Source organism: Thunnus maccoyii, chromosome 12, assembly GCF_910596095.1.
Source record: "Thunnus maccoyii chromosome 12, fThuMac1.1, whole genome shotgun sequence".
NCBI classification, from domain to species: domain Eukaryota; kingdom Metazoa; phylum Chordata; class Actinopteri; order Scombriformes; family Scombridae; genus Thunnus; species Thunnus maccoyii.
In genome coordinates, this window is record NC_056544.1 from 6,943,364 (window position 1) to 6,963,726 (window position 20,363).

General features: G+C 39.5%; 1 protein-coding gene across 1 annotated transcript in view; it reads right to left on the reverse strand.

Annotated features, from left to right (window-relative positions):
• Positions 1-6,395: 6,395 nt before the first annotated feature.
• rem2 (RAS (RAD and GEM)-like GTP binding 2) overlaps positions 6,396-20,363 on the reverse strand; it is a 32,065-nt gene continuing 18,097 nt past the window's right edge. Inside the window, exons 4-5 of the mRNA XM_042429644.1 lie at positions 18,757-18,934; positions 6,396-8,274 (exon numbers count right to left, since the gene is read on the reverse strand). Coding sequence (XP_042285578.1) covers positions 7,952-8,274; positions 18,757-18,934 — 501 coding nt within the window. The 3' untranslated portion in view covers positions 6,396-7,951. The remainder of the gene's footprint in view (positions 8,275-18,756; positions 18,935-20,363) is intronic.

Here is a 20,363-nt window from a genome sequence, read left to right on the forward strand (position 1 = left end):
GTTCCTTATTTGTGTGCAGAATTTAATGGATAATATCTTAAGTATGGCGATGTCAGTCATTCAGTTATTTACAGTAGTTCTGATCACATTTGTTTTATTGGATGTACATGTAAGGAGCAGTTTGGCCTCTAGGGGCTGCTAGCAGAACATTTATACTCACACTCTTGTTTTCCCCAAGGTCCAGCTTTTCAAATGAGCAGAGTGACACTAGCTCAAATTTGTAAACATACAGGCAATTAGAAAAACTCTGTACCAATGACAAACAGCTGACACTACATCTTTTTTTAAATCTTATTTTTAGTGTGATATTTGATTTTTATGCTTCTGCACCAGCAGCAACCGTGGCCAGAAGCTTTATGTTTTCAGGTTGTCTGTCTTTCCATCCGTCCGTCCCGTCCGTTCTCATGAATATGACCTGGAGGGAATTTCATTACATTTGGCACATCAAACATCCACTTGGACTCAAGGACATTTTGGACATAACTCAAGAATTCATAAGCTGATTATGACAAAGTTTCACACAAATGTTTAATAGGATAAAATGATAAAGTGATGAGATTTTATATCCAAAAAGTCAAACGTCAATTTCACTGTGACATCATAATGTTCTGCAAAAACACTTTATTGACCATTATTCAACGCCATAACTCAGGAACAGAAGGGGAGATTGTGACCATATTTCACATTTGGATACTGAATTAGTGACACTAATATTTGGTGGCCACCTTGACACTGTGGTGATTGTACAGATCTTCTGTACTGCTGCGCTCTTCAATGTGTGTGAAGCATCCATGTTTTAGAATTTGTAGCTTTTTTTGCACCAACATCCATATCTGAAGCTTTGTCTACTGTCATGGCTTCAACTTTGTGTTTTGTCAGAATCAGCTTTATTGGCAGCATGTGAACACATATAAGGAAAATACTCTTAATACCTTTTATTAAATTCCTTCAATTCCTTTACTACAAATATGAGTCTAGACAGACATGGATGTAAACTGCAACTTGACTGGTTAGCGAAGGCATAAAACTGAGATGGTATTTCTAGTTTTTTCTCCACTGATATTATGGAATATTAATCACAATAACAAAGTGAAAAAAGTATATATGTATATAGGCATACATATGTAGCAGTTTTGGTATATTTCAAAAGTTTGGAGGAAAAAAAACAGCACCATTTAAAGGAAGACTCCACATCTCAGAAAAAATGTTTGATTCTATAATTGATTTCTCTGTTTCTCTGTATGTCATAATTCCTTAATGGAAGCACAAACAAATTCAGGATGATAGAAGTCCTTTTCTGCCTCAGCTATGAGCACTTTTTGTCACAAGCCTGTTGGAGACACATTAGCTTAGTCACAGAGGAGAATATTGATTGTAAATTGATTGGAAGGCCTTTATCTTGGCAGATGTCTCTAAGTGGAGAAGAAGCACGTGGCTAAGAAGCCACACTGAAAGACAGCATTTGTTGTCAGTGTGGAAACAACAACAAAGAGCATCATACACCTAGGTAAGAAATACACTGTCATTCATTACCAGTGTGATTTGGCCACAGAATTTTCCCCAAAATCTCCCTTTATCTCAGGTATAGACTTATTACATTATTTCAAACCAAGTTGACCAAAAAAAACCCCACATTTATTCATATTTTGTTCCAAGATCTTAAAAAATAGTCACATACTTTATGTGTGAGGCAGAAGAATAGAAAGCGTACTTCATTGTAATTCAGTCCACAACAGTAGTCTTGTTATAAATACTACCTTTTCTGACACTGTTCACACTGTGTCAGAGTTCTCTGGTGGTGTTAATTCAACTCGGTGGTCATTTTGAAGCTGTAGGTAGTTTTATTGGATTACTTTATAATGCAAATTGCTTCTAGTGTTTTTGCCCTTCCACATAGTATGTAAATGAAGTGGGTAAAATATTAGAAACATCTTTCAACATAATGCAGTACAATACAGTCACACCAAAGTGCAGTCTCAAAATGTCCAATATAATTAAGTACACACACACACACACGAAGCAGTGTTTATTGCAGAGCTACTGGTACATTGCATTGCATTACATCATACTACATTGCATTGCATTACATATTTTTCTGGTCACTCAGTATATAGTGTATACACACCCATCACAAAAGCTTACAGAAGAGCAATTTTAAACAACATTATTTGTCATTGTGGTGTTCTGTATTTAGGATCAATTCACTCAGATCAGGAAAAAAACTAGTTGTAACAGTTTCACTCCACCAACCACCAATGGTCACCTCCCTCAACCATGGTGTGTCTTGTGCTAAAACTTTTGGCTGAAAACATGGGTAGTTGTGCAGGTGACTTGAGAGAAAGCGCCATTTAAATGTCTTTACCTTGTAACTGAATCTCTGTGGTTTGGAGCTCTGTTCCGTACCTTACCTTGGCTGTTCATAACATGAAATGCAGTGTCCTATGCATTTAAACCTCTAGGGACCAGACCCCTGGTCCACAGGCCTTTACTGGACCACTGAACATTTGTGATCAGGCCACAAGGAAATTGTATGATTTGGCTAATTATTAGGCATACTTATAGGTACCTCATCCTCTTCGTTTCTCTATCTGCACGGGCTTTGTCCCAATTACTGTTGCAACCAGCTAGCTAACATGAGTAAAAACAACATGAGAACTTCTTCAGTGGTGAAATCATTTGTTTGTGATGATATTAATACCTCATGGGGACACCTGATTTAAGGGAGGAGTTAGACATTTTGATAAATAATCTCATTCGCTTTCTTCCAGAGAGTTAGAGGACAAGCTGGAACCAGGAGAAGCTTGTTCCCTGTTGACAGAGCCAGGCTAGTTGTTTCCCCCTGCTTTCAGTCTTTATAGTAAGCTAAGCTAATACCTCCTCCTGGCTTCAGCTTTTTATTTAACCAACAAACGAGAGAGGTATTGATCTTTCCATCAAACTGTCTGCAAGACTTAGCATATTTCCCACAATGTTGAACTATTCCTTTGAACTATTCCTTTGAATATATCAGTTGTTCACTAGGTCCTGGCATGTCTTTGCAGTATTACACTATAAGAACACAGTTTTACGTGATTCATAGCACAGTATCCAACAGTTTCCCCATTACACCCATGTAGCCCAATGTTGAGATCAATACTAATCTCATGTAGGCATCTTATTATAGTCTTGCTGGATTTGCAGAACACATGGCTTTGCTCTCACCTTTTGACCTGCTATTAATCCACATTACTGAGGGGCACACTGTATGAGGAATTCAGATCTAAATAAGGCTGATTTGCGCCTTCTTTTTCAACCCACTATTACAGTCACTTGGCCTGATGTTTCACTCTGGGCTTCTTGCTTTGACGAAACCAGTTTTAATTACATGTGCTTCATTCCGAGTGAGACTGGTCTGACTTACTCTCGCTTCCTTTGTTGTTTGGTTATTATAGCTCTGTGCATGTATAATCAGCTCTGTGCACTTGGGAGACAAAGCAGAGGAACAATGACCTTTGGGGTACAATGAGGCATTGCTCCTTGAAAACAAATGACATGGAATCCCCGGGGATTCAGACACACTTCCTTCAGTGCCATTGGGCGTTTGGCCACACCGGTGTTTGCAGTCACTGCAGACTTCACATTCCCTAGTCTATCCCCAATTGCACTCCACAGACCATTTCCAATATTACCTCCTAGCTAATATGCCTACACCCACACCTCAGGAAAATATGCATCTCATTAGTTATGCACAGTGCTCACTGAAAATAGTCTTTCTTTGGTGCAAAGTGAGGAGTAAGTTCGACAGGCTTTCAGTGGCACACAGTAGGTGGTTTTCCGTCTTTTAAGCTCCCTCTGTCTTCCCTGCTCTCGAGAAGTATTCTTTTGCCGAAAAATCACAGTAAATGCCCACTGAATGAGTCAGCGACAGAAATTCAGAGAGAGGGAGGATTTCCGTCACGATTTGAGAGACTGATAGGGTGTCACAAAGAGATATTGTATCAAATGTTCCTTGTTTCCTGCAGGCTTCCGGGTAGCTGTCAAATGTATTCTATTATCTGACAGTTATCTGACCTGTTTAAGTGTGATAAAATTCTTAGTGTCATTTTCCATTCTGTGAAACATATTGTATCAAATCCAGCCTGTTTCTGTTTGAAGAGTTCACTTATCTCTGTGCTTATCACCGCCGGTCTCTTATTCACCTTCTGGGGGGTAAAGTAAAATAAACAAAAAAGCTCTTTCTGAAAATCAACATAAATATAGGACATTTGAGATGCCAAAGGACTCTAGGACTCATCGTCTCCTTGACAACAGTCTCCAAGCAACCATTACTCCTCAAAGCATATCTCCAACCCTGTCTCTCTCTCCAACTCTCTCTCTCTCTCTCTCTCTCTCTCTCTCAACCCCTCTATCTCTTTGCCAGTTTTCTTCCTCTCAAGAGTCCTCCTGTGTATCCACTCCAGATAGTTACTGTACCAGCATCAGAACCTCAGCTATCTGATGTGATCTCATGTGATTGGCTGTAGGGTGCTCTTGCTTTTTAGCCTGAGACACTTATCTACACCTGCTAAAAACTAGGGTGGAGTAGATAGAGGGGAGGGTGACTGAGATTTTTTCATGGATATTTGTGCCATTGCCATTTTGGGAGATTAGCACTTCGGCACTAGAACTAATAGGATTTTGCTTTTTAGTGTTATTGAATATAGTTAATCCAAAAGTGTTATATGTTCTGTGGATTCATAAATCATAAATCATCCATATACCTGATGTAGCAAACTTCACTTCTGGAACTATTTCAGGTAACCACCCTCTGTGTAGTTATTTTTAGTTGTAGACAGTCTCCTATGGCCCCTGTCCTTAACTTCCTTTAGGGGGAGGGAAAGTAACCTGATAGATCCAAACAGTGTTTTGTTTTTAGACTGCACTGCTTGGAAATTGTGATGATTTTGCCAATATGAGGCAACCGAGACAAATTATATTATTTAAGATCATGTGTCATGCAGTCGCTCAACATAGTATGTTATAGGGTCAGTTTACACAGTGTTGGGAAGGTTACTTTAGAAATTTAATAGGTTACTAGTTACCCTGTTAAAATTGTAATAAGTAATGTAACTATTTTAGTTACTTCATCAAAGTAATGTAACTTATTACATTTGATTATTTTTTGATTACTTTTTTAACAAATGTTTTAAACTCAGCAATAAAGCTGAAGAGTCCTAAAACCATAAATATAAACCAGACGGTGTGTCATTTCCAGCACTGAAAGACGTTCTTGTCCAACGACATGGCCACCTACTTTGACACGGTCGGCTGGTCGCAACCATGGCAGACTCAGGTTGATTAAAGTAATGTGATTGATTTGATTGGCAGATGACAGGTGGTGTAAATTCAAACAAGAGAACTAATCAAAAACAGTGCTCAAAGCTCGAGTGCATACTGACAAATGAACAGAGCCTGTCTCAACATAGCGACAGCTCCTTGTAAGCCATCCTGCCCTTGATGGTGTTGCACTCAAATTTGTCCCAACGACTTTGCTGACCCGCGTTGTCTGGAAATATGCCAAAAGAAGGCGAAAAGATGCAAAGCAACAGCATGAACGTTATATTCTACATGTAGGCTTTTTCTGAAAAGAATACATTCGGATGTAACGTCTTTATAATCAACATTTTTTCATTAGTAACTGTAATTTAATTACGTATTTTTTCTGAGTAACTGTAATGGATTACAATTACATTTATTTTGGAATTTAATTATGTAACACCGTTACATGTAACTAGTTGCTCCTCAACACTGGCTAAAAGTAATGAATGAACAGTTGAAATAAGGTTAGGGGTTAGTTGAAATAGAAAGTTAAAAGTAGCAGATGAATCCTCCAGCTTCTGCTACTCCAAGAGAGCAAACTTGACCAAACTTTTCGAAACATTTCAAGTAGTTCAAGTATATGAAAAAAGTATATGAAAAAATCACAGTAACATATACACTTATATAACAGTGTTAAATAGCATCCAGTTTAAAAACATTTCAAATGAACACATTAGGAACATGACAAGGGAGCTTGATGAAGGGTTTGTCTTCATCTGTAAGGGGCTGTGGGGATGTGTCAGGCAGAAAAGGCAGGGAACAAATGCGTTTATAAGAGACATTGATTTTTACATTCCATCATCATTAGCAGGTATAAAGAGATCTGCCAAGATGCATGCATGCTGTATATATCTTTAAGTCAGGACAGTTCAAATTGCTCATTCTTGGTTCCCATTCTCCCCTGATACAATCTATTTTTAACCTGAGATTTTGCTACAGCCACAAAGTGTCGACATTGCATCTTTTTGCTGCTTAGCACTAAATGGAACAACTGTCCTGAGAGGCCATCTCACAGTCTGTCTAGAGAGGACCTGTGAGTCATCTGATGACCTGTCACGCCATCCCTCAACCTAGTAACGTCTGTAAAGAGACATGCATTTCATAACATTGTTAGAAAGAAGGACAAGACACTCGTTCGGGATGTCAGACAAAAATTAGTTTATTCTCTGTGGAAAGACGAGAGTGCTTAGTAGATGGTGACAAACAAGTGAGCATGTATCAGTGATGCCACCACGTTTTGACAAGATATCTGAACAACGTTTCCAGAACGTTCTCTTTTTTCGGGTCACCTGTGTGGCCAGCCCCCACAGAATCCAGTCTTAACACAGATAATTATGTCAGTGGGTAAAAAGAGAAAAATGAAAACATCAAACGGCCACAGGTAGATTAGGTTAACTCTTGTTTGTCCTCCTTATCCAGGAACAACCCACAGCTCTGTGACTCAGCTTCAATTAAAGAAAAGTTCAGTCTGGTCGGCGCTGCTAACATCTTATTCCTTACAGCCGTTTTGACCTTTTCTCCTTCGCTCCACATCCTACGGTAAAGGGTTCTTTGTGCTGATTGCTCCTGATGCTTTCAGCAAAAATATGGCTTGGGCATTGATGCTTTTAGCCTTGTATAAAAGTCACAGATGAACATATGCCATTGGTGATATCATCAAACACTTCTTCAAATCAGTACGGGACACAAACAGTGGAAATTGTGTGTGGAAATTGTGGCTAAAAAATGCGCAGAGAGGGAGCATTTTCTTAAATAAAGGGTCTTGTCTTGGAGATGGCATTGCTAGAGACACTAGCTAGATTGTGCATTAGCTATCAGCCACTGACGTACAGTAAATCATGTAACTGTAAAACCTACAGGGTCATGTCTTAGATCGTCTACTCGGCATGCTATAAAACAGGGTCTACAATACATAAGATTGCTATATCAGTCTCTACATAATCAGTGCGTGCTACTTGTATGTGTGTTTATTTGTGACTTTGCCCCCCACCCCCCACCCCCTGTTTTGCCACAGTAAGCGTCCAATCAGCATCTCGATGTGACTCTCTCCACTGTCGCTAATTTTCTCTCTCCTGCTCTCATCAGGTAATGAGCACTCGCTGATTCACCCAAGCTGAAGCAGCAAATCAAGCTCACCTCCTTATTTATTTGTTCTATTCTGTTCCTCTCAAACCTGGCCTCTTTATCTCCAAAAAAATTGCTTTCTCCCCTTGATAGGTAAAAGATAAAGGTTCAGGGCTGCTGCTATATCTATCTTTATATTTCTGCTATATCTATCCATCTTTCCCTCCCACCTCCTCTCCCTCTCATCTCCTTTCTCCACCCTTGACTTTTATCTGCCAAAATTCCCTCATTCTCCGTTAATTCTACTGCACATGTGCTCCTCCATCTCCCTCTCCATCCCTCCGTCTATTCATCTGCTCCTCCCTGCTGTTTTCCATTTAACCCTCTTCCTCTCTTCATCTTTTACTTGTCCCCCATATCTTTCAATCTGGTGTGTGTGTGTGTGTGTGTGTGTGTGTGTGTGTGTGTGTGTACGTATACGTATATGTGTGGGAGTGTGTATCTCTTTGCCTGTGTGTACTGTATGTATGAGTGTGTGTGTGTGTGTGTGTCACAGTGCACTGAGGTCATGGCAGGAGCGGGATTTCTGGCGGAGGATCTTGCTGCCACGGTGGCGGCTCATCTCCCGGTAGCGGCCACGGTCCCGGTCTCGGGCGTATGAGCGCGGTACTAGCCCCGACAGGAAGCGCTTAGCCCGGCTGGTCAGGCTCTCCCTGCGGCCTGCCCCGGGGTCTCCGTCAGCCCACCCGGGGCCCACGCAGTCGCCTCTTGCAGTCCGAACCGCCGCCTCGAGCAGCTCATTGGTGCCGTGGTCCAAAGAGGCTGAGAGCTCCAGGTAATGGCAGTCAAACATCATGGCGCTGGATTGGGCCTCTGGTGCAGAGAGAGGAAGTTCAGTTTTAGAACCATGTGTGTGATGCACATTTGAAATAATTGAGTCTGCACTTGACAGCTTTACACACTGGCAGCTGCAAACGGCAATTAGAGATTAGTTTGAAATTTAAGGTTATTAAATCATGAAACCTATAAACCGTCCAATGTATGTTAACAACCCAGCTGGTATGTGATGTCTTTCACCCCAATATATGTAGTACCTCTGATAGATAACTCACTCACTGCTGTATGGGAAACTATTAGACTCTTAAGTATTCATTTGTCACTTCTTACACACCAAATTATGACAAATAGAGTGATTCTACAGCATCTCAATGGATGGGAAGAGAGAGAGTCTTTTTAGAGTGCTTTTGAAATTATGGTCTGAAAGACATGGCAGTGAAAGAGAAAGAGTCACAAAGGGAGAGATGTTTTTTTTGGAATGTTTTCAAAGAATTTCCTCATTTTGTTTATTTGGTTTTTATACGTCACATAAGATAAGCATTTAAGTCCATTCATGACTTTTGAAATAGTACTTTGACAAAACAATCCCAACTGAATGTCCACTTACAAGCTTTTTCCAGAGGTTTCAACCATATTGCATGTTCTTCATCAGTGATTAGAGTTTGCTCTGTGAATGAGATGGATCTGTTGACATACCACTGTATATATAGCTCCACAAAAAGCTAGTAAGTGGACCTTGAGTGAGGTTTATTTTGTCAAACTACTATTTCAAAGATCAAGAGTGACCTTTCATTTTTCATAACTTTTCAGCCAACATGGAGAGAAGTCCTTAAAGTGCTATGGGAGAAGAGTCTGCATGTCATCAGATGCATCTTCATGACAACTGAGCAGAATCCATCCACAGCTGAAGACTGTGTGATAGAGCTGAAGCCCTGGAAGAAGCTAGTAAGTGGATCTTGAGTTGGGTTTTTACCAATTTTACATGCAAAATATGATCTTTAAAACAAGAACTATTCTAAGAGGCAGTTTTGGGTTTTTTTCATGCGTCCTGCTGAAAAGATACACTGACCATTGTAGTCTTAAGGTATCAACAAGTTAAGAGAAAACAAGACTAACAGAGCTATGCTAGCAGCTCTGTAAAACTGTACTAGATGCTAACATGCTCACAATGACAATGCTAAAATTCTGGTATTGAGCAGATATAATGTTACCATGATTAGCATCCTAGGGGCATGCTAACATTTGCTATTTGGCATTTAAGGCTGATGGGAATGTAATTAGTTTGAAGTATTTGGTCATGAATGAAAGTACTGAACTCACTGAAATTTCAATCTGATGGTGGTACTAGAGAAAAAATTAAGAGACATTTTGTCCTGAGGGCATTAAATTTAAATGGAAATTCATCCAAAACTACTCACACTGGTGATGTTACAGTTCATGGTCGCCCCAATCCAAGCAACTGTTGTTGAGACATTTCACTAAAACCACAACACTTTGGAGTGTTTGTATTGCAAATAGTAATATTAAAGATTTTCACCCAGATTTCTGTATTACAGATTTTCATTCATTCAATCCAATTTTCTTCTGCTTTATAATATTTAAAATAAACATTGGTAAACATTTTAAAATGAAAACTAATGGGCCTTAATTACATTGTAATGTTTTTAAAATGAACATTTTGTGTGTCAAATCTTTCATAGTCACAAGTGAGTATAAAAACACAGAGCAAGACGGTGATGGCAAGATGGGGTTAACGTTGCAACTTGCTGAGTTGTATAAGCTCAAATCTCTTGGCTGCGGCTCAGATGGGAAAACAGTTTCTATCTCAGTGTGACTCTCCTGGATAAGGACAGGTGACTGAACATGTTGACAAGGCTCTGTATCTCAGCTAAAAACGCCTGGATGGTTGGTCAAACAATCCTGTACGATAAGGAAAGCCGACAGATACGGATCATTCAGCAACAAACAGGCTTCATTATCAGCTCAAATAGCGTTTTTCTTTTCAACTATACTTTCACACAGCTTTTGCTTTGCCCTAGCTCTGTTCAGAGAGCTCATGAGCTGTGCTTAGCAGAGTGCAGCTGACACACAAAAAGGCTTTTAAGGCTTTATTTTGGCATTTATAACAAAATACCAATTTAAAACGTCCACTGCGAGAACTTAAACAGACTGCACTGTAAAAAGGTCACTGCCATGGACTAATGTTGTGCAAGTTTCAGAAAGAGTCTTTTATCTGCCTTGATTCTGGGTAAGCGCTGATAAAAACTCGTCTACTCTCAGGAGGATAAAAACTCACAGTATGTACAAAAGTAAAGCAAATCAAACAAGACAAGTACCAAAAAATGTAAAAATAAAGAATAATTTCAGGGCAAGAGAAACAAGAGCCTGCTGCCCACAATGTGATATTAAATTGAACACGTCAGAACCACAGAGAAAATAATTTTTCCATTACCTGTCACCATTAATTCTTATCATATTATATTCTGCTGGCAAATTAGAAATGGCAGATACACAATTATAGCTTCCTTCAAGACAAAGATGAACAGAAATCATTACCCAAACTGTCCATTGTAAATGCACACTGCATTTTGTATCAGCTCTGACCTATTGCACTTAATATATGTACGCACAAGCATGCAATGGGCAATTATCAGTGTATTCACATCCATTTTTACTTCCAAATTAGTAGTTTAGGTCATTTGGTTAATGTGGGGGGCTTGTTTAAAACCTGTCCAATCTCCTGTGAGGTTTCCCTTTGTACTCTATTATAAAGAAATGTCGAGCTGTGTCACCACGTCCCTGTATCTCGATAATTGACTGAAAATAAGACTCTGCTTGTAAAATGACAGCTTCTCTCTCACCGGTAAGATAGGAGCTGAAGATGATTTACTGCAGTAAATACTCATGCTTCATTCTCTAGTTGAACTGTTGGTAATACTGCAGGAGTATCAGTGCAACGTAAAGTGTTAATCTGGTTTCTGTGTGGATGCATTCACACATCATAACTACGCACAAGCCTGTGTTACACAGGTGTTACAAAATAACAAGTAGATTTGATCTGGGAATATTAATCCGGCCGTGCAGCAGCTGTCAGCCCACAGCCCTGTCACCTAATAGTGGGTGAGGTAAGAGTGAAAATAAAAAAAAGACAAATCCCAAACCAGATCAACAGGGCTTATCATAGTATCTATGACGGCTGATTTAATTGAATTGAGTCTTTATAACCAAGTAAAGGAGAGTTTGGGAAATTGGCTTGGAGAGGAGGGGGAGAGAGGAAAAACAGAGAAGAGAGTTGAGGAGAGGAAACAAGAAGGGAAAAGGAAACAAAAAGAGGAGGCAAGAGGAGATGATTTGAGGAGAGGAAATGAGGAGACAAGACGAGGGGACAAGAGGAACTGAGGAGAGGAGACATGACGAAGAAATGAGGAAAGGAGGTGGAGAGAGGGAAAACGGAGAGAAGAAGGAAAAAGGAAGCAAAAGGACAAGACAAGTTGAAGAGAGGAAACAAGGAGAGAAGACAAGATGAGGAGAGGAGAGGAAAGAGAAAAAGAAGTAATGAGAAAAAGAAAAAATAAGAGGAGAAGAAACAAGGAAACGAGAACACAAGACGAGGAGAGAAGAAGAAATAAAAAGGATAGGAGGAGGCAGAGGACTACCCAAATGTGAGGATGAAGGGAAGGTCCCTAACTGTGTGCTGACACGGAGGAAAAGAAACAAGGGATGAAGAAAGAGACAGACAATAAAGTAAGAGCGACATGTAGATGAACAGGAAGAAACATGTGAGTCACACAGAGAGAAAGAGGAGATGCTGAAAAGAGATGACAGGCAAGATGGGAGATGAAATGAACACGCGGGAGGAGAAAGAAAGAGACAGATGGACAGAGGAGGGAAATGGACAGAAAGAATGTCGACTAAGCAAACGGCGCCATGGTGCATATTAATCAAAGCTCTGAGGAACAGGGCCACACCACAGCCATATTGAGCAAATGATAAATATGTCTTCAGTGTGACAGTGTGTGTATCACTATGTGGATGGGAGAGAGAGAGAGAGAGAGACGTAACAAGGGGGAAGGTGAGAGATTGCAGAATAAAGTGGCACTGTACGTGCTATAAATAGACTTTATGACTTCAGCTCCTTCAGCCAGGCCCGAGGTTCTTTAATGAAGATGTTTGCTGGCGGGCTTCCTCTGTCAGGCTCACATATCAGTAAGAATACATGTGGTCTGTCCAGAGAGAACATAAGAACATCCTTGTCAGGTGCTCCGGGAACAGCGATGGAGCATTTCCATATCGCTGACTGCATCTATGCTCCTAGGTTATTTTTTTATGAAGAGAGAATATGCTGAGTATAGGCATCTCTCATTATTCATTCCTCCTCTTCGTACTTGTGTCATTAAGTATACACCAAAGCTGTGACCGAACTTGAGTTGACAGCAATGTGCAGGCACCGATGTGCACAAATTTTACACTTGCTGCCTCTGTTTAACTTGCACAACACAGCAAATCAAACACAGTTTGACCCCAAACTGTGGTTTCTACATTTCTACATAATTAACACACACACACACACACACACACTTTTCTATTCTTATGTCCTTGTGAGAACCTTCCACTGACTGTTCTTTCTCCCAGTGTGAATGCTCACCATTACAAGCCTTAAGTTAACCACATATGCAAGGCCTAACTTGTCCTAAACAACTACAAACCTTAAATCATACCATAAATTAAACTTTAATCTTGTAAGAATTCTAATCATTACCCTAAATCATAAACTTACCCTGACTCCTTGTAGGATTATAAAAACAAAGACAATACAAAATCTGATTGTAAATACAATGTCTTCAGTTAAGATATTGCCAGAAGTGTGCAAAGCTGTCATCAAGGCAAACAGTGGCTACTTTGAGGAATCATATGAAACATATTTTGTTTTTTAAAACACTTTTCCTGTAATTCCGAATGTGTTATTTTATAGTTTTGATGTCTTCAATATTGTTCTACAATGTAGGAAATAGTAAAAATAAAGAAAAAACCCTTGAATGAGTAGATGTGTCCAAACTTTTGACTATGTGACGTGCAATATTATTCTTTTTAGCTTATTCCAACAAAAAGGGAATGAATCAGGAGCTGCATTAAAAAGAGTATATATATATATATATATATATATATACAGCCTTGGCATGGATTCTACAAGTCTCTAAATTCTACTGGAGGGATGAACACATTTCTTCCAAAAGATATTCCCTCATTTGGTGTTTTGATTATGGTGGTGGAGAGCGCTGTCTAACAGCGCTGTCAGTCCAAAATCTCCCATAGATGTTCAATTGAGTTGAGATCTGGTTACTGTGAAGGTCATAGCATATGATTCACATCATCACATCATTTTCATACTCATCAAACCATTCAGTGACCCCTCATGCTCTGTGAATTGGGGCATTGTCATCCTGGAAGAGACCACTCCCATCAGGATAGAAATGTTTCATCATAGGATAAAGGTGATCACTCAGACACAGTTTGTATTGATTTGCAGTGACCTCTCCCTCTAAGGGGACAAGTGGACCCAAACCATGTCAGAAAAATGTGTGTAAATATATAAATTTTATGTGTGTAAATATATATATGTGTGTGTGTATATATCCTAAATTCAGGTTAACATTTTATCAAATGTAGTTGCTTGTCAACTAATAGCCATCAACAGCTTTGTTAGAATTAGCAGCCCAAACTTACAGTAATTTAATCAAATAACATTAAAGCTGCAATCAGCAATTTTTGACCACTAGGGGGCAGAAGGAGTTCAAAACAAATTCACAAGTACACATCCCTATCAAACTGTCAGCTTAGAAATTTCTTGTGACTAACATGTGAGTAAAGCAATATGGACCCAGCACACATAGAGCAACATTAGCTTCCCATTTGAGACCTGTTTCTGGTTACCTCATGAATGTACATCCCTCTATTGTATCTGACAGTTAAGTTCAAAATGAGACCATTTTGAAAGCCTCTCAGGACCTGCAGCAGTGGTTTAGAGAGGTAATCTGGCAATTTCTGAATAACTACTACACTTAAGGACAGAATTTTACAAAATGGGCAGCACAAGAACATCTTTTATAAGACAGCTACAGAATCACCAAAGTTATCTCATTCATACTGGCAAAGAAAGATGGATACACTAATACTGACATCACTTGACTGATGTATGGAAAAACCAATGTATTGGTGTAACACTAGCCATATAGCCTCCATTTATGAAAATATCCTCAGTCTGAAAATTTAAAATTTAAACTGGTTCTTTCAAGGACAGCAAATCAAGCATCACTCTCCCCCAACACACACACACAACCACACTCTCACAATGCGTTTCACACATCTCTTCAAACTGAAGCTCCCATTCACACACAAACACACACCATTCTCATAAATTTACCCTTCCTTCTGTCACTCCTGTTCTTCTTGTCCCTCTTATCACAGTCCTCACTATAAAACAGCCTTGCAGACATCAGGCAACAAGAAGATGGAGCGAGATGAGGTGTACATATCCGCTCGTTTGGGGTGTGTTTGTGTGTCTACTGTGTCTATGTACATGAAGGCAGTTGTGCATGTATGGTGAGTACAAACATACATAAAGGTAGTAAAAGCAGTGGCGTCCTGTTAGAGAGAGATAATCCAAACAGAGATGTGCCATCTGGAAAAAGAACAAAACAGAAAACCTTGGAGCTGAGGGACATAAGGAGATGGAGCCCCTCCAGAGGATATAGACAGGGGGAAGATAAGGTAATGTCTGCAACTGCAGCAAAACATGTGTCTTTATGTTGGCATGATGTGACAGTGGATATAATTATAAACTAAATTTATACTGTGAGTGTACTGAAATTGCAGAGGTGACCATAAGGGTTTGAATTCATACAATGCAAGCTCAAATCAAGGTGAAACTCTGCTGTCAGTCCCTCAACTACAGCCACTCTGCACCCAGTTTCTATTTGAAACATTAATGACATTCGGACAAAAGGATGGCTTGCCAGTGCTCCATAAAAATTCCCTCAAAAAGTGAAGAGAAAAAGATAAAAATTATGACCTGACTGTGGTCTGATCTCTGCTCAGTGGATTTTTAAGCGTCACTGAATGGATTCCAGACAGCGCTGTGAGTTTCTCTTTCAATTGAATTTGTTATGCCAAAACCTTGCTTCAGTGTTACGTGCCAAAATACAAAAAGTCTATTAAGCTTGCTGCTCAACAATATTTACCAGAACAAGTTTTATTCATTTGCAGCTGTTGCACAAAATAGCCGTAAACATACCTTCAAAAATATTTAACAGACACTATTTGACACTGAGGAATAACACTCCTCAGTGTCAAAGTAAAAATAAATCTAACATCAATCAAATAGAAATATAAAATATAAAATAATCAATTACATTCTTATTCTCAACAAGCCAAATATATTGTTGAGGCACCTTTGGCAAGAATTACAACTTTGAGTCTATGTGGATAAGTCTGTATCAGCTTTGTACAACTGGACACTGTTTTTTTTCCCTCATTTATGATTAAGAGATATTCAATAACATGAGGCTTTGTTTTAATTATGTAATTTATCCAGAAAATTGCTCTCCAGATGCTCACCCGAAATTACTTCCACTTCCATTACACCTTGGTGTGTGCTCCATTAAACTTGTTGTATGACAACTGGCTGCACGCATGGCAATGTATAGTGTATGTGTCATAGATGCGAGCATACATGTGAGGTCAAGATGCAGAAAGTCAAAGCTTTCACCCATCACAGTTTCACTTTCATTTCAGCAAGACTACAACCATGCTGCCGGCTCTGTAAGGTTGTGCTTAGGCACAGTGGTGTTTGAGCTCAATGCTAATGTCAACATGCTAACATGCTCACAATGACATTGCTGATATTTCACAGGTAATGCTCTCCATCTTAGTCTAGTGTATTGCTAACATCAGTTAATTAACACTAAACGCAAAGCTGAGGCTGATGGGAATGTCACTTAATGTATTTGGTCACAAACCAAAGTATTGGACAAATTAAAATGTTGACTTGGTGTTACATGAAGAGTTAAGGGATCACCAAAATTATTACAATTCATCCTGAGTGGACATAAATGTCTGTACACAATATTGTGCTAGCAGACAAAATATTGTAAGATATTCCACTGAATGATAAAAAAAAAAACTTTGACTTGCTGTTGGAGCTAGATGAAAAGTTGGGTGATCGCCAAAGTCATTGATGTTCATCCACTGGGGACAGTGAATATCTGTACCAAGTTTCACCCCGACAGTTATCAGACAAAGCCAAAATTGTCAACCTCATGGTGGTTCTACAGGAAAAGTCAGTATGATTCATCCACTCTGCAATAAAAAAATCATGGCAATTCATCCAATATTTGTAGAGATATTTCATTCTGAGCAAAAGTGGTAGACCATCTGAATGACCAAAGGACATTGCCATCCCTTGAGCTAGGACTGCTAAATACGCTGCTCTGTTTTGTTTCATGGTGGACCGCATGATTGGGGAGTCTCACTGCTGCAACACAACACAGAGGAAGAAATAGGCCACACAGTTCTATATTCTTTTCTTTTTTTAAATAGGAGTCAATGACAGTCAATGCTATGACTGTCTATGAATTTCAGCAGCAAATCTGTTATTGTGGTTTTTTTATATTCATACTTCATTTGGGTCAATTTGTACAGATTTGTTTTGTTTTTGTTGCTTTTCTTTGATCAGTTTAAAAAAAACATAAAAAGGCCGGGGGATGGGGTAGTTTTTATAGGCAGAGTATTTTCCACCCCATTACAACAATAACAGATCATAGAATTTTCTTCCCATAAGGAGTTTACCAACAGAGCATTTATCCCTGGATATTGTAAACACTGAAGAAATTGATTTTGCTGATCAAAGATAGATCCCCCAAGAGCCTCCCTAATGGAGACGCTGTGGGCTTGGAGGAAGATTTATGGTAAAATACCAGGGCAGACAAACAGATGAGCCAAGACAGAGAGAGACAGAGAAAAGGGTAAATAGAAGGGATATATTAAGATGGAGTAATTGAACAAAGCACACTCACATTCTTCTCTGGGGGTAAATGTGTGTATCATATGTGTGCGTGTGGCTATTAACTGCACATTTGCATATGCTTATGCATTAAAACCAGCAGAAAACACACCAATATCTATAAGATCGCTATAATTACAAGAAATTTTCCATTTGAGATTTTCAATTTGGAGAGCTACTTGAAAAGGCATTAAACATACATTAAAAAAGGAGCAAAGAAGAGTCAATTTCAAATCATGTGTGTTTGTTTTCTTGCATCGCATCCGGCAGCCTGACATTTGTTCATCAGTGCCTGTTTCTGAACAGATGTAAATTGACCATTCCCCAAGCCCTGCCCCTGTTTAGTTGCACAGCACATATGCAGATAATAATGTTAGCGGATTTACCACAAGAAATTTAAAATAATTGATGATTTCATACAGAGGGAGAAAAACAACATTCTCATTTGTAGCCAGAGACTGTTGATTTTATTTATTTTATCAGCTATAGTTAGGAGGCTAATTAGGCTAATGTTAGCTCCAAGAGTTGGTTGAAAATGCTGCCGCTGGCTCACGACAGGCACAAGTACTACTGGTGGACATATAATTAAAGCATGATGTGAAGTGAAATTAAATGTGTGAGAGGAATCATTAAACAATCTGTCTTCATCAAGTTTGTTTTTATAGATCACAACTTTTGCATGGGAAGTGGTGTACGCCTCTTTCAAGCCCTGTTTTGTGCATATGTAACGGTTATAAATGTGCCCCCAGGTTTTGATAAGGAATAAGGGTTAGGGTTAGAGTTAGGGTTAGCGCATGGAATAAAAAAGACATTATCTCTAGTTCATTGATTTTGATCCTTTCACTTTTTAAACTGTCCACCGTGAGTCCAAAAATATCATAGCAGTGGAGTACATTTTTAAAAATCAAAGATGGAAATGCCAGATTAGAAGATTAATATTGTAATTGTTCACATTCCTTTGTAGTCTGTAGTATCCTAATTAGCTGCTCTTTAGGATAATTGTGTGCTGCTCTTTATTTCTGTACTCTGCCTCACACAAATAGTTTGCTCTTGCACTCTTTGTCTGAAACTGCCGTATAGCTGCATGCCCAAGGCAAAAAGTCAGCATCTGTAGTAGACATGGGAAAAATTGCATTGTTCATGTACTGCAGTGCAGAGCTACTTAGTGAGTATGATTTTAAAAATTACTTAATGCATCCCTTAAATTTTTTCTCTGGTGTTTTTGATTTTGGAAAGGCTAAAAAAAACCCCACCCTTCAAACTCTTTAAATACTACTATCTCTCTTCCTACAGCACCACGTACACCACTTCAACATGCAAAGAGATATACGGTGTGACAGGCCTGCCATGCCCAGTTATGGCTATGATTGGACAATTGTTGTTCCAGGAGGGGTTTGGAGACAGTGAGTATGTGACAGCTCTACATGACAGACTGGTGTCACTCCCTCTGCTGTACCTACCCTCTGCACTGATTTCACGGGAGCGGACAAGGTCGCTCTTGTTGCCCACCAGGATTATTGGTGTCTGTGGCTGGGACTCCCTGAGGAGAAGGCGGAGCTGGGCAGTACGGTGGAAACTTCGCCTGTCAGTCACTGAGAAGACCAGGATACACACATCACACTGCAGAGTGGACAGATCCTGGGGATACAAATACACAAATGCATTAATAAAACAACACCTCAATGGAGAGGATTACTATTGCACACATAAAGGAGAGATCCAATGACAGCTAAATAGGTGTGGAATGTCAAGCAGCCAAGACACATTACACAGGATCCTTTGCATGCCATCAACAAATTGACAATTTGTCCTTGAAGGTTTTTAAACTCCTTTCTCAACTCTCTGTATTATTGTGTTGGAGCTTAGCCACTGAAAGGACACTTAGTGCCAATGCCAGACAGGCGGCACTCAAGTTTTTATCACTGTCACATGACAGGACGCAGAGGAGGCTTTGCTCAACTTGACTGTACGCACGTCACGTTTCACTTTGAATCTCCTGACCCTTTTAACAGTGACCACTAACATCCCGTCGGGGCTTCCTGTCACAGAGGCTCAATTAGCTTGAGTGGGTTTAGCAGAAACAGCATTTTGGAACTGCCTGAGACCATCTTTGTCCTCTCTCACTTCCTCTCTCTGATTTCCATTGGACCGAAGGTGGTGCATGGGCGTAAAATGGGTCATTGCAAGGTTCTTCGGGGTGTTCCTACATTTGCTTTTGTGTTTATTAATTTTAATGGAAGGCAAAGATCAAGCAAAAACAAGGCCAATTAAATAGATCATATCCAAGGAGTAGTCAGGGCCAATGCCCTCAGTTGATCATTTGATCTATCACACTGACCAGATGATAACCTTTTGTCAGTCTTGTGTCAGTCAAATGTCTTGAACTTCAGTGAATGATATTAAATGTAGATTCTTTACCACCATATGGTTGAGGGTTTAGTGAATTGACATCCCTGTGGTTGTGATCTGCAGTGTAAAATGCAATCCAATTTTGGATTTAAGTGTGAAGCCTGTGGTCATACGGATTAGGTATGCACCACTTGTGTTGCACAGCATATGTTTTGCTGTCTTTGTTCCAAATGTGGCCAAAGAACATCAACCTTTATTGTATGTTTCCTAGTATTTCCTTCAAAGCTGCACTATTCAATACTTTTGTATGAACAACGGGTCAATGTGCAATGTGAATCTGCAATTCCCCCCAGATTTATGGAGCGTTTCAGTGTCTTTAAGCTTTTAGTTTAGGTTTTACAGCCCAAAACTTCACTCTTACCACTCTCTTCAACTCTGTTTTCAGTGAAAATGCATGGATAAACTGACTGCTGTCTATTGACAGACAAAGTTAGCAACTAGCTGGTGAACATAGTGGAGTATATAGCAGCTAAAGTGACAGATATTTTCCTCAGGAGTTGTTGGAGACCAAAACAGAGATAAAAGGAGAGTGATTGTTGGATGTGCATTTGTCAGGTGGCCAGAAACACAACTCCAAATGAACGTAAATGTTGCTCACTGTCTGTTGGATGTGTACATAGGCTGTCTGCTAACTGTTAGCTAACACGTTATGTTAGCA